The 24534-nt window shown below is 42.7% G+C and overlaps 1 protein-coding gene across 5 annotated transcripts in view; it reads right to left on the reverse strand.

The window, feature by feature from the left end:
• The window catches only part of TBC1D4 (TBC1 domain family member 4), a 2350609-nt gene that overhangs the window by 760171 nt on the left and 1565904 nt on the right, over window positions 1-24534 (reverse strand). For all 5 annotated transcript variants that reach the window (XM_044085628.1, XM_044085627.1, XM_044085626.1 and 2 more), the window contains exons 9-10: window positions 3181-3255; window positions 2153-2394 (exon numbers count right to left, since the gene is read on the reverse strand). In XM_044085628.1, the coding sequence (XP_043941563.1) occupies window positions 2153-2394; window positions 3181-3255 (317 nt within the window). The remainder of the gene's footprint in view (window positions 1-2152; window positions 2395-3180; window positions 3256-24534) is intronic.

Genomic DNA, 24534 nt, shown 5'->3' on the forward strand with positions numbered 1-24534 from the left:
AAAAGCAACGGAGATCTTGCTTTCTCGGTTGCTTTTTTCAAAACTGTCTCGCTATGTTAAATGGGCTTAACCTAGCGAGACAGCTTTAAAAAAGCAACGGAGATTCTCTGTTGCTTTTAAAGTTCTCGCTATGTTAAACTCGTTTAACATAGCGAGACAGGCTGTAAAAAGCAATGGAGATCTTGCTTTCTCCGTTGCTTTTGCCCACAGCTCTGATGTACTGCATAAATATACGCATGCGCAGTACATCAGAACTGCCGCAGAATACCCAGACAGCTGCGGAAGGGCAGCAAGGAGGCATTATACAATGCCATTATTTAAGAAAAGTAATTCTTTTTTTTCTTAAATAATGTCATTGTATAATAGCAATAACCCACTTCTGGGTGTGGGTAATGCTGGATTTACCCACGGTTGGCTTTGTTTGGCCACTTGGGCTTCACCCTCGTGACCAAACCACGCCAACTGTGGGTAAATCCAGCATTACCCACACCCAGACGTGGGTTACTGCTATAGTAAATGAGGCTGCTGGTTCCTATCTGCCACTACCACCATATTTTACACAATTCTGAAAAAAGCAACTTTCAGGAAGCACATCTGAAAGCAGGTCAGACAGGAACCACACTGAACATTTTCTGCTTATTTTATGCAACTCCTGCAAAGCGAAAAAGAAAACCAATCAATTACATGAAACAAAAAGCAGTGTGATGGAATGAAAATTTAAATCTGAAAAACTTTCAAGATCAGAAACTTCCAAAAACCTCCTGTGAGTGTAAATTCCATCTACAAACTACATTTATGTATTTAAGTTGATAAAGTTTTGGGAATTACTATGTTCAAAAAGCACATATTCTGGTCAAAGTACACAAAACTACTTACACTATCATTAAATGAAAAAAAAAGCTTAAAGATGAGTAATCATTGATGCCCAATAATTACACCCTGGGCTACTTTCTTTTAAGAAGCCTATTTAAGAGGTACAGTAATCTCATCCCTTAGTACCCCTTGGGTTGACACCATTAATGAAAAGGAATGAAGAACATTGGAATCCTGGACATCACAAGTATCTGTGCCTGATGGTTTCATGACAGCACTGCTACTGTGCAAATAATGCCATACTAAGATTACTTCAGTGGGTAAATATGAAGCTCATTTACTTATTTTATTTATTTACTCTTGGTTGGCGAAGGTAGGGCTCTGATTCAACTTGATCTTTTTCAGAATCAGCCCAGGAGAGTACAAACTGGAGCCAGCAAAAGGTGCAAGCAAAACCAGATTAAACAGCAGAGTTAATCAAAGAAAATAAAAATCGGATTACTCAGAACAGATTTATAAATTATTTTTTCACCAAGCTGTTAAGTTTACTATGATCTGTTTTTTCAAATGACAAACAACATTGTGCATGTGCTGAAAATGCAACTATGCATGGCAGAGATGTGGGACAGCAACCAAAAAAAAAAATCACATTTCTTCTTTATTAAAGCTCCCTTAGTAAGATTAGCATGTGACACTTATCAACTACAAAAGCAATGTGATATCCATCACAAATAATTAACTCATACCATTACTGCAACCATTACTAACCCTATTGTTTCACAAAATTCCAGCAAACAACCACAACAGGTACAAGAGTTGTGTAAACAAAGGGCTTAAACTTAAGTTCACTACTGAAATGTTGTTAGCAGTATACAGCTTTCCTCCAAACTGTCAGTCTCACAGCCCTCAAAAAACAACAGTCACTAGTTAGTTCGTGAAATGTCCATAAGAAGGCATTGGTGTTTTAAGTTCAACTAACAGCCTCCCCTTCCTGCTTTAAGTGCTGTGGCAGAAATAGCAGAAAGCATGTGATTCAGAAAATAAAGAACAAAACAGAATGTGCATATAAATGACAATACAGTGTCTTTGCTATTCTTTTTTGTTGTTGTTGTTGTTGTTGTTTCCTAACATTATTTAGCAAATATCTTCTCAGGCTACTCAGAGAGTATCATTAGATTTAAGAACCCCATATTTCAGCTTATTTTGCAGTTACAAAAAAGTCTGATACTAGACTATCGTCCATACAGCCTGGCAATAACATACTCATAACTAAAGTCTGTTTCAAGTACATTTTCACAGCGGAAAATTTTCAAAGCAGAACTCCCCTGATGCAACTCACCTGCTCTGAGGTATCTCTGAAGTTGCAGAATTCTGTCTGAAAACAGGTGACCGGGAGATGCTCTGAGATTTTGCATCTGTGAAATTGATTTTCTTTTTAGCACTGGAAGGCGGGTGGCTGAACGTGTGTGCACGTCTTCGGAACTGCGGAGAGTCAGGATCTTCTTCTGGGAATGACTGTGTAAGTGACGAAATAGGGGACGCTGGTGGCGTGCCTGGTGGAGAGTCTCCTGGTGAATAATCCTGTAAAGAGATCAGAGAATGAACTAAGGACGTGCTTTTTCTTAACTGCTGACATAAGTGACTTAAGCCCTGCACAGTTAGCAGTGCCTTGCTATCAATCCATTGTTTGCTAATTTTCCACTATGGCACCAATCACTGCATCCTGTCACTTGACTCTAGAATCAAGACAATCCTTCAAGGTATTTGTGCACAGACATAAAGACAATTCATTATCAGCTGACAGAATTACCAAAGTTGCTCTTTACAGATTTTCAAGTGTAGTTTTCAGATGTCTTTCTGCAGTTAGAATTTAAACCGCAAACCTGAATGACAGCCTGTTTTCACTAAGAGTTTCCTGTACATATCCCCAGCATGTTTTCCTGTGCTGTCACAAAATATCCTGAAAAACAGACTATTATTATACAGACTGATTACTCAGCTAATACAAGCCTAAAACATCAGCAAAATGTGACAAAAACTTTTAAACCGACTTTTATAAATTTATGTACAAGTATATGAGGTAAATCTATGTTGTCACAAGCTGAAAAACCATAACTTAATCCACACTTGCATATTTTCAGTTTGGTGAATAAAAGCTGTGTAGGACTCCCAAAAAATAATATAAACAGCATCTACCTTAATGCAAACTCTTAGGGCTCAAAGAACCAGTTTTCCACATGCAGTAACTAAAAAATCAAACTTCTTTCTGCACTCTTAAACAAGTAATTTATATGACTTAAAATTAGATGCAGTATGGTCATAAGGTTAGAAATGAGAATATTTGTTAGTGCATTGCTTATTACCTACCCGATCAGATGTCAGGCTATTGCAGCGTTCAAAGCTGTCCATACTTCCAAGGCGGCCTCGCATTCGACTAGCCCCCTTAATAAATAATTAAATATTAATATTAAGCCATAGCAAGACAACTAAATGGGACAAAAAAGTCAGCAATTAAAACATAAAATTAACAAAAAATAATTGAAATAGAGTGTTCTGTTTATAAAGTCACTCAGCAGCTATTCACTTAATCACCTGGTAATTAAAAACAACAAAAAAGGAAAGCCTTAACTATCATTTCAGAGTTAAAAATTTCTGTGGGAAGGTCAAGGGTTAACATGATTTTTTTAAAACATTTTACTTACAATAACATTCCGCCACCAAGGTGTTCCATTCATATTACAGCATGAGTCATCTAGACAGAGATGCACTAATGGTTGCCTACTGATATCCTGGAAAGGTACAAATGAAACAGGATGGAAATGCATCAGGCAGGAATGTAATGGCTTTGAGGTCTCTCAGGTCCACTTTATGTTTAAAATTCATATTTTGACTAATGGATATGAGGTGGGATGTGGGGATTAAAATATGGAGAATGTGGGACAAAGTACTGTTTCTGAGGGTGAAAATGGAAAGTCACATTTGGAAGAAATCTGTAAAACTCAAGGACTGGTTGTCAGCAACTGTTCCATTTGAAAGCTTTACTTTAGTGGAATCAGCATAGTTAACTGCATGAGAAATGTTTTCTTGACAACAGCAAACAAAATGAAGACAAGTTATACACAGGAGCAGGAGAAGGGATAGTACTTTGGCCAATGATTCCCTACTAACTAGACTACCTTTGATGCCAAGCAAACCCAACAAATACAGACCATTCTTGTGAAAAAAAACTACACAAAGGGTGGTAAAGCATTTCTGTATTTCAAGATGCTGCAGTCGGGAACAAGGATGCATAGTTTAGTAAAATATTATGTTTAAAAAATATTAATTGTAACAGGACTTTCCTTACGTATACTCTGACCCCAAGCCACCAGTCCCGATGAGCGGTAATACAGTTGTTTGTATACATCCTCTGCTGTAGTAAATATTGGTAATGGAATTTTTGTTTCAATCTTTTCCTGATAGTGGTCAAACTGAAGTCTTGACCAACAACATCTCTGCATAAGTCACAATCTGGGCCTAAAAAGCACATGCACATCTCCGTCTGATGGATGGGACAGTTCCTGATTCCAGAAGAGCCAACACAGAAATGCAGCCAGCAAAGATAAGCCAAAATAAGCAAAAACATTTTGACCAAAAGACAAATTTGGCATAAACTTTTTCAGTGAGAATTATATGACTTGCCTTACTGTTTCAAGTGGAAATACTTCACTGACATATGATTGGAAAAACAGTTGTGGGGGAAATGTTGAAGAAGGGCAACACTTCGTTTTATAATGAGGGAGATATGACCATCACAAAACATTCATGCTGAATGTATAGTACCAGACCTCATTTTAACTGATTAGAAGGCAGTTCTAGGTGTCATGTCAGCTTGCATTCAGCACAATTATACCAACTTAAGCTTACTTCCTGACAAAATCCTTAAGATCTTCAACTATACATTAATCAAGGATAATTCTATCAAAGGTTCTCTATCTTGAGGTTAGACCCCCCCCCCCCTCCACCCGGTCTACTTAACCAGCAATCAAAGCACATGCAGCTTAACTTTCTTTTAGAGAATGGGTGACCTGTACATTGCCACTCTGATTGGAGAACACATTTTCTCCAACAGGGTGTTACTGTACAGGTAATGCCCACTAAAAAAAATGAGTCTGCTGGTTCAAGGCAGTATATTAAGCTGCCATGGAGCTCAGACTGCAATGGAGCTAACACCCACCAGTATTTTACATTCACTAAGCAGCACTTTTGATATCTAGTGAATATAAAATTAAAACAAACAAAAATGTGTGTGTGTGTGTGTGTGTGTGTGTGTGTGTGTGTGTGTGTGTGTGTGTGTGTGTGTGTGTGTGTGTGTGCGCATGCGCAGTGTGTGTGCACGCGCGTGTGTGTGTGTGTGCGCATGTGTGTGTGTGTGTGTGTGTGTGTGTGTGTGTGTGTGTGTGTGTGTGTGTGTGTGTGTGTGTGTGCATGTGCATGCGTGCGGGAGAGAGAGTTTATGAATGCATGAAAGTGAGATTGTTCAAGAAAAAAAAAATGAAAAAAGAATGTGGGAAAGAAACAGGAAGAGTAGATAAAAATGTGTATAAGAAAATGAAATCAGGACAGGGCAGTAAGGAAGGGTGTGTATAAAACTTGCTAGACAGTCTAGCGAAGAAGGCAGGAATAGCAAGTAAAAGGTTTTCTAATTATAGCAGTAAGGAGTTGTTGGAGGGTATTCTGGAGGGCAAGCCTGATAACAGGGTGGAGCTTAAAAATATGAAAAGAGGACTGATGTAAGAAGGGATCAGTTGAGACTCAAGAGTCAGAAGCAACAGTGAAGTAAAATAAGGGAAAACTGCATGTATTATTTATGGCTCGTACAACTGCTTAAGATCAAGGAGGAGAACTGCAGGCTTTAAGAGCAAGTGTGGTGTTGATTAGAACAAAGTGGAGAAGATAGGAGGAAGTCAGTCAGAATGAAGAAAAAAAAGCTGCTACAGAAGTGGAGGGCCATAATGAAGTGGGTAGAGAAAGCTGTTATACACGTGGACGGGGAATGCAGGCCACTGTAAGCTACGACTGAGATGCAGAAGAAAGGGAAATGATAGAGGCAGCTAGCTAATCAGAAAATTAGTAGAAATAAATGATGAAGATGTGTGAGAACAATCCATATTTTAGGGATGGTACGGGATAAATGAGAATAACTCAGTGGTATACTGCAGCAGTTAAGTTGGAAAGGATAAGATAATGGATGAGGAGTTATGTGGAAGGCAGGATACAGATTATTGCACATATTCTTTCCTCGTGAATGGCCATGGCCATGTGAAAAGAGATCTGTGATGAACAGGAGCAAATATTTGAGCACCAAATAAAAATAAATTGGAGATTTTCACAAACAGAAGGAAAAAGTGAAGAGATGGATATGAAGACACAGATGCAAGCCAAAAATACTTAAGAACGTAAACAAAGAGTATGCATGAGGAGGGAGCCTTGCATCTGGAGGACAAAATGAAAACATTGGGAATTCCAAGAGAAACAGAAATGAAGGATTACTGGGGAAGGAATGGAGAGAAATACCAGAATCCTACAAAGAAAGCCAGAGGGAACTCAAAGGTGATTAATATTTATTGTATAAAAATTGAATAACTTATCTGTATTACACAGACTATTGTAATTATGCCATGAATTTGGGAAAATAAAACAATTTTGTTAGGCACCTTTTTATGTCAGAAAGATGCTTAAGTAGCTTTCACTACTTGTTAAGCTCTATTCTTATGTAAGAGTATAACAGTGGGCATCACAGAATAGTGTCCAAAGCATTTTCACATTTTCAGAACCTGTAACAGTTTGTTTCACACAATAAAAAGTGTCAAAGAGTAATCTGTCTAACATTCATCTATTCATCAGAGGGACACAGTGTCTGGCTACTGATTGTGTGGCATGGTTAAGTCTCTTCACATTTTTTTCAACTAGTTGTAGAGTGGAGCAGCTAACATTCTATGTACTACAAAAATTATGACTGGCGGTCCTGTCATAACTCACATGCTATATGTTCTTGACAGAGAAGTTAACATTTACCTCTTGAGCGTCACTTTTTAGGTGAATTTCTTAACATCTGACTTCCAAAATGGCTGCACTTTGAGTAACAGCTTAATTCTAGCTCTCCCAGTGTGAAAACAGAAACATAGCAGAGAAAGCCAGTGGACTTGGATTTCTGAGTAAATTTCAGTAAGTGCACTGCTGGATACCAGGAAAAAAGAAATACAGAAGACTCAAAGGAAAATCAGCTACAAAAGGTGATGAAAAATTACTGACTGGGAAATGTACTGCAGTTGTTCAGCAAAAGGCACTGCACGCTCCAGACATGACTTCCGGTAACTTTGAAGAAAGTATAAAGCAACTGCACACGGACCTGACTGAAATAAATTAAACACTGATGAAATACATCACCTCAAACAGTAAAAGGCTGGAAAAAAATGGAAGAAGCTTTAGACAGATACTCAGATAAGGTGATAAAACTGGAAAACTCAGAGGTCAAAATGATGAAAAGACTGGCTGAATAAGAATGCACAAGAAGAGATATTTCAAAAAAATAATAGAATTAGAGGACAGAGCATGTTGGGACAACCTGAGATTTTCTGCTGTACCTGTGAAGCTGGAAGGCACAGACTGTATTAATTTCGTGAAAACATAAAAAAGCAACTAGACTGGTATTCCATAACAGGAATTGTTAACTGAAAGGGCACATTGTGTGTATGCTCCAAACCTGGCTATGAGAAAACGACCTAGACCTTTAATAGTAAAGATGCAATCTACCAACAAAAAACGTTGATTCTGACAAAACTGTGGCAGAAGGGCAAAGTACTAAAAATGGAAGAAAGCAGTGTGTTTGTGGAGAATGACTATTCATTGTACACCAGGCAGAGGAATACATTTATTCCATTGTTTAGGGAATGTTGAGAAGCAACTAAGAGATTCAAACTGCTGTACCCAGCTATCTCCAAAATATTTTTCCCTGGAGGAACAAAATTATTTTTTGATGAAGTACATGCTAAGGAAGAAATACAAAAGTTTGCCCAACAAAAAGTGAGCTATGAAACAGAAGGAGATTCTGCTTCTTGTTCTTCTGGTAAGAAAGACCACAGAGAGACTGTGCCAGTGAAACCTTTTCCGCTTTTTCAATGGAAAATGCTTGAGAGACAGAAAACAGCACATGAGGTGAACAGAGGAATCAAGAGTGCACTGGAAATGAATCAGGGACAGGGTTTGGGAGATGCAGATAAACAGGAGCAGAACAAGAAACTCCGGAAATATTGGACTTTCTTGGACTTTGTTAAACTTGCAGGCGACTCTAAAGCATATGCCCCACTTCATATCATTAACATTTGGAAAATAAAATCAGTAACTTGGAAACTCTCAAAAGTGGGATTACAAAGCAATAATTATATTTGCAAAGCAGGACAGAACAAGAACATCTGGAAATACTGGACTTTTCTGGACTTTGCTAAACTTGGGAACTCTAAACCACATACTCTACTTCATGTCATTAATGTTCGGGAAAATACTCAGAAAAGGGGAAGAGGAGAGAGAAAGTTAACTGTTAAGTAAAACAAATTTTTTCTTTAATAGTACTAGTTAAATGGTGCATGATTTTCTTTGCATGTTATAAAGTATTTTCAGTTATTTTTAAGTGTAATGGGAATACTAATGTAAATAGATGCTCCTGTTTTTTTTTCTTCCTTCTCCCTTTTTCTCTCTTACTCCTTGTTCAGATTTAAGAAATGTAGGTACTGCATTGTACAAAAAAAAAAAACATTTGGTTAAGAGCATGACAAAATAAAAATTAGTCTGCTTTTTCTCATTCTTGCATAGGGGAAAGACTGGCCATTTGCTTTATATAGTAACAAGGTTTAACAAAAAGCAAGAAAATGAAAAAGAATATTGCATATTATAAGGCTTTTTTTCTAACAAATAGTTTTGTATCCAGTTCACATGTATCTAGCAGACAATCTGATAAAGGAAAATGGCTTGGAGAAGATGTTTACTGAAAGCATTCATATGTTTTCCCAGCTGAGGGAGCTATAAAGATATGGCAAAAACAAACAGCACTTAATAGAATTACAGGTTCTACCATGCATCTTAGCATGGATAATCTTTCTTTTAGTTTAGCTTGAGGCTATGTATCTGGCTGTCAGTTTGGAACATTTGTTCCTATTAGGAGAGTAAAACTTCAATAGTTGAAGATGTATGTACTTTTGTGTGTTATTATTAAGTTAATATGTTTTAGGGCGATAGTGTGTGTGTGTGTGTGTGTGTGTGTGTGTGTGTGTGTGTGTATGTGTGTGTGTGTATTTTTGTTTGATGTGACATAGGCTCAAATGGAGATGACAAGAAACAACTGTATAAAGGATTAACCTGCCAAACAGTGCATGCATGTAACACAAAAGCTGGAACTAGGCATTTAACAAAAAAAAAAAACTATTATACATAAAAGGTGAGGATAACAATCCCTCAGTAATATGATTCTTTCTATAATGTCTTTAAACGTTACTGGTCTTACAGATAAATACAAAAAAGAAAAAGTAGTGAACTATATTAAAAACGTAGAGTGCAAATAGCTATGCTACAGGAGACGCACTTGAAAAGAACTGAACATGTGAGTTTGACAAAGAAAGGTTTTCAAGATGGTTATTCAGTGGAATACTTGGGGCAAAGGAAGAGAGAAGTACTTATATTTGCTTCAATAATTCTAGAAGAGAATAAAAAAGACAATAATGGTAGATTTGTAGTTCAAATGGACTACTGGCAAGGGAGGAGGATTACACTGGCATGTATTAACATTCCATAGAAAACTGCTATAATGGAGCTTAAGAAAATTCTGGGAAAATAATCAGCTTTCAGCAAGGAATATTACTTATAGGTGGGGACTGGAATTTATTTGCAACAGTGAAGATGTGTCTGGGTTCCCAGAACGGGATCAGAGCAAAACACTTGTTGCACTTGAAGTTCAGAGGAGAGGCAAAAAGGTCACAGCAAGGCTGGCCCCAACAGCTGAAAATTTTTTTTTGCCACTGACTGGTTGAGGGACCACTTGTGAGGAGTCAGAATGGACCTGTTGAGTCTGTCTGCTAGAAAAAGAAGTTATTTACTTACCATAATATTCCATGTGTGTTGTCCATCTCGACCTTTACTCTCACTGATGGGTCGGATCCGATCATTCAGATTCATCTCGGCCATTTCAAAAGCTCGAGGCCTTCAGCAAAGCTTGTGGGCATTTTTCCTTACCCATAATGCAACTCCCTAACTTTCTCAGATCTTGTTTTCCCCAGACAACTCATATGGTGGTAACTGTTATATATATTTAACAAAACATTATTTCTGAGGCTACGGAGTCCTGTAATAACCAATTAGTACTACTTGGTCTCCCAGGAGTGTTGGCAGGGGGTATGGAGGGTGGGTTGTGAGAATAAAGGTTGAGATGGACAACACACATGGAACATTATGGTAAGTACATAACTTCTTTATGTGATGTTGTCAATCTCGCCTTTATTCTCACTGATGAGACCGCATCCCAAGCTACCTGATTCTTGGGTTGCTCATGGGAGAATATTCCTCAGAACCATAGAACCAGAAAATGCTCCAGTCCTAGAGGCCAAATCCACTTTTTAATGAGTAATAAACGTACGAGGTTTTGTCCTTGTTGCCGAAGCACAGATATTATCCAAAGATAACCTAGCTTGAAAGGCTGCAGAAGTGGCTACTGACCTACTGGAATGAGCTTTAACATTGTTAGAAAGAGTTTTGTTCTTAGAATTGCAAATGAAGGGTATACATTGTGAAAGCTAATTGGATAAGGTAACTTTGGACACTGGTTGGCCTTTTCTAATATCAGAACACGAAATAAAGAGCTGATCTGACTTTCTGATTTCTAAAATTCTGTGGAAGTAGAAATGTAATTTTCTACGAACATCCAGAAGATGCAGTGAATGTTCCCCTTTATTTTGGAAGTTTGGGAAGAAAATTGGCAGCTCGATAGATGGTGATGGTGATGGTGATACAGATGGTGGCTTGGCAGACGAAGCTTGTAATTCTGAAACTCTCATTGCTGAAGTAATAGCCACTAAGAGGTATGTTTTCCAAGAGAGAGACTACTATTCACAGGTAGCAGGTGGTTCAAAAAGAAGAGAAATAATGTTTGACGAGAAGAAATTCAGATCCCAAGGTGGTAACAAAGTCTGTTTGACATGATTCCAGAACCATTTTCTCCTATATGAAAATTTTAAATTGCTGCCAAATGAACTCTAACAGTGGCTGCAGCAGCACCTTCACTGAAAAGTTTTGTCAAAAATAGAATTTATGGACACATTAAAGGGATCTATCTGATTACTGCTGGCTGAAGCCACAAATCTCTTACATTTACCTCTGTACAATTTTCAGGTAGATGACTTATAGGAAAATAACAAAATATGTTTAACTGGAGAAGAAAGGAAAGGAAACCTGGCAATTAGGGGAACTGGAGTAGCCAAGTTACTAGTTTGAGATGGTTCAGCTTGGGATGAACCATTCCTGATGGGTAAGAAGGTCTGGATCAGGGTCAAGAATCTTTTAGTTATGTACTTACCATAACGATAGATGTATGTGCTCCATCTCGCCTACATTCATTACTGACGGTCTCCGACTCGGCCGCTATAACTAGCACGAAGTCTCTCATTGGCTGGGCTAACCCTGTATCCCAGGATGCACCACACCCAACCCCCCAGATCTTGTTTGCCCCAATATTATCTTCCCACATACACCACACCACAAGGATATATATGTAAGAGGAGAGAAAAAATAATATCCTCAGAGGGATCAGAATACAAGTTTCCTCCAAGTCCAACAGGTAGGGGGAAGGAGGGCGGGTATGTAAGAATGTAGGCAAGATGGATCACATACATCTATCGTTATGATAAGTACATAACTAAAAGATGTAATGTGATCCTATCTCGCCTACATTCATTACTGACGGGACAGCGTCCCTAGCACTTAAATCCTGGGAGGTTCATTGGAAAACACTCCTGAGCACTGTGGAAGCAAAGGAAGCCCGACCTCTAGAGGCCACATCCAGTTTGTAATGAGAAATAAAGGTATGTGGAGAAGTCCAAGTAGCCGCTGCACATATCTCATCTATGGATAGTCTAGCATGAAAAGCCACTGAAGTTGACATAGCCCTGGTAGAATGCGCCTTAACTGGAAAGGGAAGATTCCTACCCGCTAATGCATAAATAAATGAGATGCAGTCCCTAATCCACTTAGCTATGGTGCCCTTAGTTACAGATCTGCCAATTCTATTTTCCAAAAAGGACACAAACAACTGATCTGATTTCCTCTCCTGTTGTGTCCTACTTAAATAAAACCTCAGTTGTCTATGCACATCCAACTGGTGAAATTTGTATTCTGCTTTGTTGCAAAACCGTGGAAAAAAGACCGGAAGCTTGATAGACTGGTGGAGACAAAGGGCAGAAGAGACCTTAGGGAGAAAGGAAGGATTAAGTCTCAGAGATACTCTGTCCTTATGAAAAATCAAATGAGGAGGTTTAACAGAATGGGCTTGAAGCTCCGATACCCTTCTGGCTGAAGTTATGGCTACCAAAAAGGCAGTCTTCCATGGCAAAATTTTCAATTCGCAAGAGGCTGCCGGCTCAAAGGGAGAAGGCATTAAAGCTCTGAGCACCACATTTAAATCCCATGGCAAAACGGGTTGCGAAACTGGAGGGCGAAGCAACCAGGCTCCTTTCAGAAAGGCTTTACACAGCTTATGACTCATGAGGGAAGGCTCATATGCAACATGATAATTAGAGATTGCTGCCAACTGAACCTTTATAGTGGAGGCAGCCAAATCCTGTCTAAAAAGTGTTGCTAAGAAATCTAACACCGCCGACACAGGGGCTGTAAGGGGATCAAGATCACGTTGCTGAGCCCAAATTGCAAATCTCTTCCATTTACTAGAGCATATTTTCCAAGTAGAAGACTTGTGGGAGGAGGACAGAATATGTACTACTTCCGGGGTAAGGACATGCTGTCTGACTAAGGTCGGAAGTGGAGAAGCCAGGCAGCGAGCTTGAGAGTTTGTAGGGATGGATGGAGCTGTCCTGACTGATGAGTCAATAGGTCTGGAGCTGGGTCCAGAATCCAAGGACCATCCACCGCATACTTTCGAAGAAGGGGAACCAAACTTGATGGGGCCAGAGTGGTGCGATCAAAATCATCTTGCTTCCCAAGCAGGTAGCCTTCTAAATCACTCTTGGCAGAAGAGGGACGGGCGAGAAGGCGTAGAGCAGACCGGAGGGCCAATTGTGGACTAGAGCATCCCTGGGTGACTCCCCCTGTGGGGGGATCAGAGTGAAAAAAATGCTGCACTTCGCATTCAGGGGGCTGGCAAAAAGGTCGCAGCAGGGAAGGCCCCACCTGGAGAAGATCTGAGCAGCCACTCGATTGTTCAGGGGCCACTTGTGAGGCATCAGAATAGCTCTGCTCAGCCTGTCTGCTATCACATTGGACTTCCCCGGAATGTGCGTTGCCACTAGAAAGCGCTGGGAAGCGATCGCCCAATTCCACACTCTCATGGCCTCTCTGCAAAGGGGGTAGGATTTGGTTCCTTCCTGCTTGTTCAGATACCAGACAACCGACATATTGTCGGAAAGAATTGCAATAGTTCCCCTGGGAAGAGAGCTGTGAAGTGCCTGCAACGTTAGAAGCACCGCTCTCATCTCCAGAACATTGATATGCAAGTGAACCTCGTAGACATCTCAGGTGAGCTGTCATCAGGTGAGCTGTCGCCACTGCCAGACACTTGGTGAACACCCTGGGGGCTGGGGTGAGACCAAAGGGCAGGGCCCGGAATTGAAAATGACTGTCTCCCAGCTGGAAGTGTAAATGATTCCTGGAAGCCTTGTTTATCTTGATGTGATAATAGGCATCCTTGAGATCAATGGAGCACATCCATACTCCTTTTTCCAGCAATGGGAAAATGGATTGCAACGTGACCATTCGGAACTTGGACTTCTTTACAAAGTGGTTTAAACGGCTGAGATTCAGAATGGGTCTCAAGTCCCCTGTTCTTTTTGGCACCAAAAATAATCTTGAGTAAGTTCCTAATCCAATCTGGTCTGCGGGGACGGGTTGGATGACTCCTTTTCCTAGCAGATTTGAGACCTCTATTGCTGCCTGATCCCGTTGACTGGGTGGAACATCCGGGATTTTCCTTGATGGCAGGGGGGGACAGATAAAGGGAATGGTGTAACCTCCGGTGATGATACGAAGCACCCATCAATCCTGAGTGATGGACTCCCAGGCCTGAAGATGCTCCAAAATACGACCCCCCGACTGGCTCCAGAGACACACAGTAATCCCTCAGGGACGTTGGTAGGAGGAACCACGAAAGGACTCGCGGTCTCCTGTATTGCGGGGGCCTTCACCGCCTCTAGGGTGACGCCTTCCATTAAAATTCCCCCCTCCTCTGCCCCTGGAGGGGGGTTCACTTTGATGGGCAGGGGAAGACTTTTGAGACTTTCTGAACCACATTTTTCCTCCTCTCTGAGCCTTGGGATAAGGTCTAGTGGGAAGTGAAAAATGGGCACCAACGGCAGACAAAGTCTTACCCTCCTGCTCACATCTAGTGAGGGTGTCTTTCACTTTGGGTCCAAAAAAGGAGGACCCGTCGAATGGGGCGTCTGTGAAAGAAGACTTGAAAGCCTCTGCAAAATGACACAAGCGCATCCAAGCTTGCCTCCTAAGGGCTATGCCCAAATTCGCTGCTCTACCCGCCCCCTCGGCTGCAAAAGATATGAGCCTCATGGACGAGTTGACGATGGAAGAAAGGGTAGACAGCTGGGCGTTAACAGACTGGGCCAACGCCTCAGGCAAGTTACCTGACAGGGTATCTCCCTTTGGAGCCACGTAAAATGACACAAGTAATTCAGCGACTGCAAGGTAAAGGTCGCTAAGGACAAGGTACGCTTCCCATACCTATCCATACTCCTAGACTCCTTATTAGGAGGATGGATGGAAGTAGAAGCCTCTGCCACGTCCTGCTGAGTGGCAGACGCCACCACCATAGCATCCACAGGTACTCCCTTGGTCAAAAATTATTTTCCAGGAGGCGCAGATAAGAACTTATTGGGGCGGCTAGGAATTGGCTCCACAGAGTCAGGATGTTCCCACACCCTTCGACAAATAAGATCCAATAATTCATCGAAGGGTGGAGACACCCAGGAGGTGGAAGGCTGGGCTCTGAAGGCCTTGAAGAAGACCGACTCCTCCTCAGAAGGGTTTTTGGATGGCCAGTCGCCCCACTGTCTCAAGATCTCCAGGATATCGGAGAACGAGACATCATCAGAGGACAACTTCGGGGACCCTTCTGCATCATCGAGGTTGGTATCCATGGTGACAGACTCATCTGGGGAGTCTATGTGCTTCCTCTTACACAACTTCTTCCTGGGAGGTTCCTCAGGCACGGACTCTGAAGGGCCCTCAGAAAGCAGGAGACCACACATGGAGGTATCCTCAGGCCTAGGAGCCCCGCTGTCCAGAGATAGGGGGGCAGCAGAAGCTCTAGTCGCAGCGTCTGGGGATGGAGTTGCTGATTCAGGTGAAGTCACTACGGACTTGGCCAGCGCGCTCCTCATAGCCTCAAAGGCAGGTCCACCAGAATCGGACGAAAAACCCGCCTCCGAGACCATGACCAGAGTCAGGGTACCCCTAGCCAAAGCACCAAGGGGGAGACTCGGAGCCGAAGCCTGAAGCCCCAATGTATCCCCCTCAGGTTCGACTGAGGACACCCGAGTACCGAAACCTGTAGAAGGGATGGAAAAGGTTGGAGCCGAGGTCGGATCCAAAAGACTAGCAGGAGGTTTCGGAGCCGACCCAAGGACTTAACTGGATTCATCAGACTCCGGCTCCGATGACACTGAGGTTGTCGGAGGAGGAAGAAATGGAACTGATATCGTGGCTGGCTCCGGAGCCGATTGAGCTGGAGCCAAAAATGATTTAGTTAACACTGGCGACTGGAGGAGCCTCTGGACCACCCTATCCACATCCGAATCCGACAGTCTGGAGGACTTGGAGGAGACAGAAGAGGGTCGAGAAACCTTCTCTGTCGGAACAGAGACAAGGCTGGGGGAACGGCTCTGAGTCGGCTCCAAAGTGATCGGAGCCGAAGCAGACTCGAGAACCACCGCAACCTTCTTCGGTGCCGACGACCGTGGAGTCGAAGAAGCCAACCCCGAAACAGACAAGACTTCCTGCGGCTCCGAGACCAGTGGAGCCGAGGAAGGAGACATAGCCTTAGACAGTACCTCCTGCGGCGCCGAGACCAGTGGAGCTGAGGAAGGAGATATAGCTTTTGACCTTTTCTCCGGAGGCTCCGATGAACTAGCTGGAGACTTTTTTTTAGACTTAGACCTGGATTTCTCTGAGGGGGGAGAAGACGCTAAAGTTTCCTCAAAGGAGGGTTTAATCAAACCCTTAAGGATAAGCTTATTTTTCTCTCCTGTAAGACCCTGGAAGAGAAGGCATGACAAACACTGCAGGATTCCTGCAAGTGTATGGCACCAAGACAGTAAACACAGATGGCGTGGCCATCAGTCAAAGACATTTTATATGCACATTTGGCACATTTTTTAAAGCCAGATGGCTTATGTTCTTTTTGTTCCTTGCCATACATAAGGAAACACGACCGCACACTCAGCAGCACAAGGAGGGAGGGTGGAAAGGGCTCTAACTTAAACGTCCGAACACTAAAGACACAAGATAGGGCAAAGGCCCTCTAACTCAAACGGGCCTAGCCCACCAAACAGAAGGATTACACACAAAAAAACGCACTCAATCACAAAAGGGAAACAACAGACAACATAGCTATTAAAATACCTTTTTGCAAATAATCACTCGAGCAAACAGTTATTAAAGTAAAAAAAGAGGGTACTTAGCCACTGCCAAGTCGAGACCACGTCATTACTCTAGGAGCGGCAAACGAGATCTGGGGGGTTGGGCGTGGTGCATTCTGGGATACAGGGTTAGCCCAGCCAATGAGAGACTTCGTGCTAGTTATAGCGGCCGAGTCGGAGCCGATTCTCGGCTCCGAGCCCATCAGTAATGAATGTAGGTGAGATAGGATCGCATTACATCCATGGTTCATCCTGTACATGAGGCTGAAGAAAAGAGAACCAGATTTGGTGAGGTCAATAGCGGAAATTAGGATTACTGTCGTCTCCAATAAACTTGCTTTCTACAAAAATTTGGGAATTAGAAGGACTGTAGGAAAAGCATAAAAAAGTCCCAGGGGCAAATCGTGAACAAGTGTATCCCTTGGTGACTCCCCCGCAGGAGGGATCAGGTCAAAGTAGTTGCTGCAATTGGCATTAGTGGGTGATGTAAAGAGATAGCAGCATGGCTGGCCCCATTTTTGGAAGATCGCTTCCGTAACTCTCTGACTGAGGGACCACCTGTGCTGCCATAAAATGGCTCTGCTCAATTTGTCTGCAATTATGTTGGATTTCTCCGGAATGTACATTGTCAGAAAGTGGTTAGAAACTGTTGCCCATTGTAAGATCTCAGGGCCTCTCAACGAAGGGGGTAAGATCTGGTCACCCCTATTTGTTTATGTACCAGACCATAGATATGACGTCTGACTGGATTGCTATCAGTCTCAGATGGAGGGAGTGTTGAAATGTTTGCAATGCCAAAAACACCGTCATCATCTCTAGGATATTTCTGTGCAAATGAGTCTCATGTTGCCAGATGCCCTGAACTGTTTTCCCTAGATAATGACCCCCCCCACCCTATTTGGGAAGTGTCCGTGGTCACCGTGGCTTGGGGTTGAGTGGGAATGAAGTGACAGCCTTGAAATACTAATGGAGAGTAAATCCACCATTGGAGATCCTTTTCTATTTTATGTGACATGGGCAGTTCCAGACTTGACCACTGTGTTGAAAGTAACCATTGGAGTATTCTCATATTGAGACAAGATAGAGAAACAAGTACAATTGAAGCAACCACTCTTCCCAGTACTTGGAGAACGAGTTTTGCAGAAGCTTGTTTCTTCCTCATTAAGAGACTTACATAATGGCGAAGATTGCATACTCTGTCTTGTGGAAGTTTAGCCAGAGTGTTCACGTAGGAAAAACTGTCCGAAAGCTAAAGGACAGGATTGGGGAACATCTTAGTGCCACTAAAAGGAAAGACGGCCACAATGCACTACTTAATCATAGTGCTGGTTGCCCGGATTTCAAAAAATTCATTTTCTTTGTTATTGATTGTGTGGTACCTAATTGTAGGGGTGGCGATGACAGACTTCTTGTTGAAACCAAAGAAGTAAGGTGGCAATTGAGGTTAAATGCCATGCGACCACCAGGGCTCAATGAAGGTATTTTCCTTATGCCTGTTTTAAAGCATAGATCTAATATTATTTAGTTTATTCAGTGTACTGGGTAAAAGGTTTATTTTGTATCTGAACCGGATGTACAATGCGGATGGAATAGTATTAGGAATAAGTTTGAAACCATGGTTTGGTACAGTTGTTTATGAATTCAAAAGGAAAATGTCATTAGTTTTTCAGCTTGATTACGTTTATTGGCAGTGTTTGCTGCTATGGTTGTCTACAATTTATCTACATAAGTGTTTTTAATTCTTAGTAAGCTTTTTTAGCATTCATCACGTTTACTCAAAATTTTTTTAAACAATTGGTTATTTATGGTATTCTGCAAAAATATTTAGATCATGTCGAGCCTTACATGCATTGTCAAATGGTGTTTTTATTTGTTGTAGATTAAGTGATTTGCACTAGGCACTGTTTTATGGACGGTTTCTGCCTTATGTTAAGCTATGGCTAATGATTGGCTGATTAATTAATTGTTTGAAATTTTTACTATTTATTCTGTTGTAGTAAGAGGTTTTCTTTGACTATGATGAAGCCAATTACTGGCAAAAGCACTTAGTCAAAGGAACGTATTGTCAATAAAGCCGGTGTGTTCCAGGTCATTGCTGGGATTTCTTCCTTCATCGTCTTTCCATTTGCATGATGTAGTGCACATCATGAAGGTCTATAGAGCACATCCAATTGCCTTTTTCCAGGAATGGAAATATCAGCTGCAGTGTCACCATCTGGAACTTGGTCTTTTGACAGATTTGTTCAGATTGCTGAGATCCAAGATGGGTCTCCAGACCCCTTGTTTTCTTTGGAACTAAAAAACTTTTGAGTGAGTTCTGGATCCTCTCTGGTCTGCGGGGACTTCTTGGATGACTCTTTTTCTTACCAACTTTTGAATTTCTAATGTTGCTTATTCCTTCTCACTGGGTGGAATGTCTGAACTCACTTGTTTACGGGACTGGGGAAGGAGAAGGGAATGACATATACCCTGGACATTATGTCCTGCACCCATCTGTTGTTTATCTTTTGCCAGGTTTTGTGGTACAGAGACAATTGCCTCCCAACTGCCTCCAGAGGTGAGCAATCGGACACTCCTTCAAGAGTGCTGAAAGGGTCTACAAAATAAAGATTCTCTGGAGCCCTGGTTCTATGGGCTTCCCCTGCCACAAAACCGGCATCTTCCATTACTGTTTTCCCCTCTGCCTCTAGGAGAACTTTCACCCTGTGTTTCCTGGAAATATCTTCGTAATATTCTGAACCACATCTTCCCACTACCTCTCTAACCTTTGGGAAAGGGTCTGGTAAGTGTGGAAAATCTCACTCCAACAGCAGACAAGATCTTGCCCTCCCCACACTTGGTAAGCATCTCTTTTACTTTAGGCACAAAAAGAGAAGAGCCATCAAAAAGGGCGTTAATGAAGGGAGACTTGTAGGGCTCCACAAAATTGCAAAGGCACATCCAGGCCTACCTCCTGAGACAGATGCTTGAACTCATCTCCCTACTCATTCCATCTGCTATATAAGATAGCCTCATAGAAGAGTTTAGGACTTTATTGAGGGTGGTGAGCTGAGCACTGAATTTATCTGCCACCATGTCAGCTACAGCTCCCTGGAGGGAGCCTGAAGGCCCCTTCAACAAGAACCTCTGTAATCTGGTAAAGTGGGTAAGGTAGTTCAAAGACCATAGGCAAAGGTCGTTGATGGAAAGACATGCATTCCAATACCTATCCATGGTCCTGGAATCCTTATTCGGAGAATGGACAGAGGAACTGGTATCAGATAGTTCCTTTTTAGTGGCTGCCACCATGACCATGGCATCAATTGCTACACCTTTCATTAAGAATGACTTGTCCTTTGGGGCAGTAATGTACTTATCTGGTCTCCTAGCAGTAGATTCTATGGAATCTGGGGCCACCCAAGCCTTCTGAGAGATTAATTCAATAAGCTTCTCAGAAGGAGGAGTCACCCAAGAGGTTGAAAGGCAAGACCGAAAGCCTTCATCTGATTGCATCCACTAGTGTAGATAATTCCTGGAGATCGAAGACAGTTTTATGGGAACAAAGTAGTTAGTAGAGAGTGGACCACTGAACAGCTATGATCCACTGAAGAACCTTTATAAAGAACCTTGCTAATGAAACTAGAATGATTGCAGCTGCCATTGACCCCAGAGCCAGTAGATTAAGTCTTGCTGGAGGAGACGGTAGAACTAATAAGCCCTGAACCTGTTGTTTTAGAGCTAGTACGCGATGCATTAGTAAGGAAGCCACTTGTGTTGTCATGTCCAATTGTGATTCCATGAATTCTATGTTCTGAACAGGAATCAAGTTTGATTTTGCGAGATTTATCATGATGCCCAGCTGATTGAAGATCTTTACCAGATAATCTCTGGACTGTAGCACTTGATGCCTTGCTGGTGCAGTAAGGAGCCCATCGTGTAGATAGAGAAACATCTGGAATCCTTTTAGCCTCAGGTGAGCAGCTATGACTACCAAACGTTTGGTAAACACCTGGGGGATTGTGGTGAGTCCAAAGGGCAGTGCTCTGAACTGGTAATGACTGGCTCCCAGCCAAAAGCACAAGTGTCTTCTGGAGCACCTGCAGATTTTGATATGATAGTACACACCCTAACGATCTACAGAGCACATCCAATCCATTCCTTACAGAAAAGTGGATAAATGGACTGAACTGTAACCATTTTGTACTTGACCTCTAGATAAACTGATTCAAGTAGCTGAGGTCCAGAAAAGGTCTCAGGTCTCATGTTTTCTTTGGCACTAAAAAGAAGTGAGACTTAAGTTCGAAATCCTCTTTTTCAGTTGGGTTCTCTTGGATGACTCTTTTTGTAGAAGTTTTTGAAATTCTTGAATAGCGTACTCCCTCAGACTGGGTGGTACAGCAGGGAGTTTCTTCCTGGGACCTGGAGGTAACAGGGAAAAGGGAATACAATAACCTCTGGATATAATGTTTAGCACCCAGGTGATGTTTGTTATGTTTGTCCAGGCTTTTAGGTGCAAAGATAAATGACCCCCAACTGTCTCCAGAGATGAACAGTCAGGCAACACTTCAGGAGTGCTGATAGGGCTTGTCGATGAAAAGGTTCCCTGAAACCCTGATTTTGTGGACCCTCCCACCTCTAGGGTGGCATATGCTGTTAAATCTTCCTCCTTTGCCTATGGAGGAAGTGTCCCTGCACAGGTCCTGGAAAGGTCCTTGAGACTTCCTAAACCAAGTTTTCATCCCTCCTCGCAGATTCCTACAGAAGGTCCTCTGAGGGGTCGAAAAACTGATCCCCATGGCAGACAAAGTCTTGCCTTCTTGCTTGCTGTGGGTTAGTGTGCCGTTCATGGATGATCCAAACAAAGAGGAACCGTCAAAGGGGGCATTAATGAACAATGTCTTGAAGGGTTCTGCAAAGTCACAAAGTCAGTTCCAGGCATGTCTCCTAATGGCTATGCCTGCAGCGACTGCTTGCGAGGTGTCTACCACCATGTGTGAAATCTACCTCATTGAGGAATCTGCATGAGAGGAAAGAGTAGCCAGCTGGGGAGAGACCTTGTTCAAGTCCTTCTCTGACAAGGTCTCCGCAACACAGTTGATTAACTTCTTAAGCAGGTCATTCTGCAATCAGTTGAAATGTGCCAAATAGTTTAACAACCTTGGAGCGAAAGTAGCTGAGGTATAAATGTGCTTTCCATGTCTGTCCAACAGCCCAGAATCCTTGTTTGGTGGATGGATAGTGCAGCTTTGTTTGGCTAGCTCCTTTTTGTGGCTGTTGCAACAATAATGGCATCTACCAGAACACCTTTACTCTAATGTGGATGATCAGAGGGCTGGCTAAGGAACCTCTTGGGCACTTGGGGATAAGCTCAATCATGTCTGGTTCCTTTAAGGTCCACAGGGAAACTAAATCTATCAGCTCATCTGCCGGAGGAGACACCCAGGAGGTTGGATGGTCCTTCCCCAAAAGCCTCTAGGAACACAGATTCCTCAGAAAGAGGAGAATAGGAGGACCTGCTACCTTTCTGCCTAAGGAGTTTTAGGATGTCTCTGAAAGTGACTAAGGTGATGATAATGGAGATCCTTCTCCCTTACTGAAACCGGTGTTCTCAGTGAGAGACTCAATAGGGGAGTCTATAATCCTCCTTTTACACTTTTTCTTTCAAGGGACGTCCTCTGTGGGGTGTTCCTGGGAGGTATCAGAAGAAGTGGGGATACCATGGGGGATGTAGCCTAGAGGCTCCTCAGGACAGGCTGACCCTGAGTGAGAGAAGACAACTCTTTAATCCTAGAGAAAGCCCCTTCTGCAACCTGGAAGGCCGATGGACCTGGGGAGATCCACCCCCTCTCCTTCAGAGCCAAAGTTACTGGAGGAGAAAGAGCAGAGGCACCCAAGAATCCGAGGCCTCCCAATAGAATCAGATCCAAGCTGTCTGAATCTCCAAGGGGAAGCAATGGATCCCACAAAGTTGGAGTCAAAGGGAACCCTCTAGAGTCGGTGCCAACGTCACGGATCCAGGACCCATTCTGATCCAACAAAGACAAAGCAGGGCTGGTCAGGGATCTAGTTGGAGTAGAGGAAGGAAACTTCCTTGGATCTGACATCATCTCTCTCTTGGGTACCCAGGTTTCTGGGATTCCAAAACCAGGGATTGGATTGGAAAAGGAGTTTTCAAGGTAGGAGAATGAGAACTCATGGATCCCAGATGGGATGGAGATGGCATGACTCCATCTGGATCTGCGCCCTGAGGAACTTCCACATCATCCTGTCCACACTGGCCTCAGTGAAGCTTTGAAAAGACCTGGAATATGCAGAGGAAGCATGCCTTGATTTGGATAGAGTTTGAAGGACTTTTGAGGGAACAGCTGGGGATACTGATTACAATTGGAAGGCCGGTTTAAGGCTCCTAACCACTGGATCTGAAGCTTTGGGATCCGAGGAGGAGGAGGTTGCTTGTTGCAGGGGATCCTGCAGATCACAATCACTCTTTCCAAACTCATAGAGGACCTTGGATCCATAAGTGACTTAGAGGTGCTCAGAGCTGAGGAAGACGGATCTGAAATAACCTTCAGATCCGACGCATGCTTTGACACGCTGAGAGCCGCAGGTGACGGATCCAAAGAGATCTGAGAGGGGGCAATTGGAGACAACATGTTTGGAAAATGCAGGCAGCAAGGCCTTTAAAATGAGCTTGTTCTTGTGGTTGGCCACATCTTGGGGATTGAAAACCGCACAAACAACGCATTCCACATCTAGATTTCCTGGTCCTAAGCAAGAGATGCGCTTCTTGCGGGCATCAGTTGGGGATCTTGTCCCCACAAGAAGTGCATCTCATGAAGCTTGTTGGTTTTCTCAGACATAACCAGAGAGAGAGAGAAGCCACAGCAGCAGGTGCACATGCGCGTGTGCAGGCGCCCACACACACACACACACACACACACACACACACACACACACACACACACACATTTGATCCTCTTGGTGAGGTACTTTTGGGGTCTTTCCAGTTGCTGCAGGTGTCTGGTAAGGTACATCCCAAAAGGGGCATTGTACTCAATTATGGGCCTGATGAGGGATGAGTAAAGAGGCACGATGACCTCCCCTGATCTAGATGTGAATCCCTTCATGATTAGGTGGGCTATATAAAATGTTTTTCTAACCACTTTGGCCACGTGGTTGTCAAATGAGAGATTGCTATCAACTTGGGTCCCCAGGTCCCTAATTACTTCTTCTGTACTTAATGGATTACCACATATGTGGTAATTTGTGAGCACTTTGTTTTTGCCAAAGGGATGACTATACACTTTTGGCATTTAGCTTGAGGCCATGGCTCTGGCACCAGTTGTCTGTTTCTATGAGGCCCTTTTGGAGGATGCTTGTGTCGGCTGGAGAGTCGATTATGGTGCCCAGTTTGCAGTCATCTGCGAACTTGGTCAGCCACAGTCCTTCCGTGTTGGCCTGTACCTCAGAGAAATATATACCGAACAAGAGAGGTCTCAGGACTGAGCCTTGTGGGACACCACTTGTAACTGGTTTGGAGTCTGACATGGCTCCAGCAATTCTAACCATGTGGGTTCTGTCCTTGAGCCAGTTTGCAATCCATCTAGTGACATAGGGGTTTATATTTAAGCTGGTGAGCTTATCTATAATGCCCGAGTGGGGTATTGTATCGAAGGCTTTTGTGAGGTCCAGGTAGGCTGTGTGGACCACCTTCCCCTCGTCAATCGCCTTGGTGACTGTTTCAAAGAAATCAACCAGGTTTAAGAGTCAGGATCTGCCCTTAACAAAGCTGAACTGGGTAGGATCCAGTGTCTGTAGGTCCCCAATATCTTTATTTATG

This window comes from Protopterus annectens, chromosome 10.part0, assembly GCF_019279795.1.
Source record: "Protopterus annectens isolate FY-2018-M chromosome 10.part0, PAN1.0, whole genome shotgun sequence".
Taxonomy (NCBI): domain Eukaryota; kingdom Metazoa; phylum Chordata; order Ceratodontiformes; family Protopteridae; genus Protopterus; species Protopterus annectens.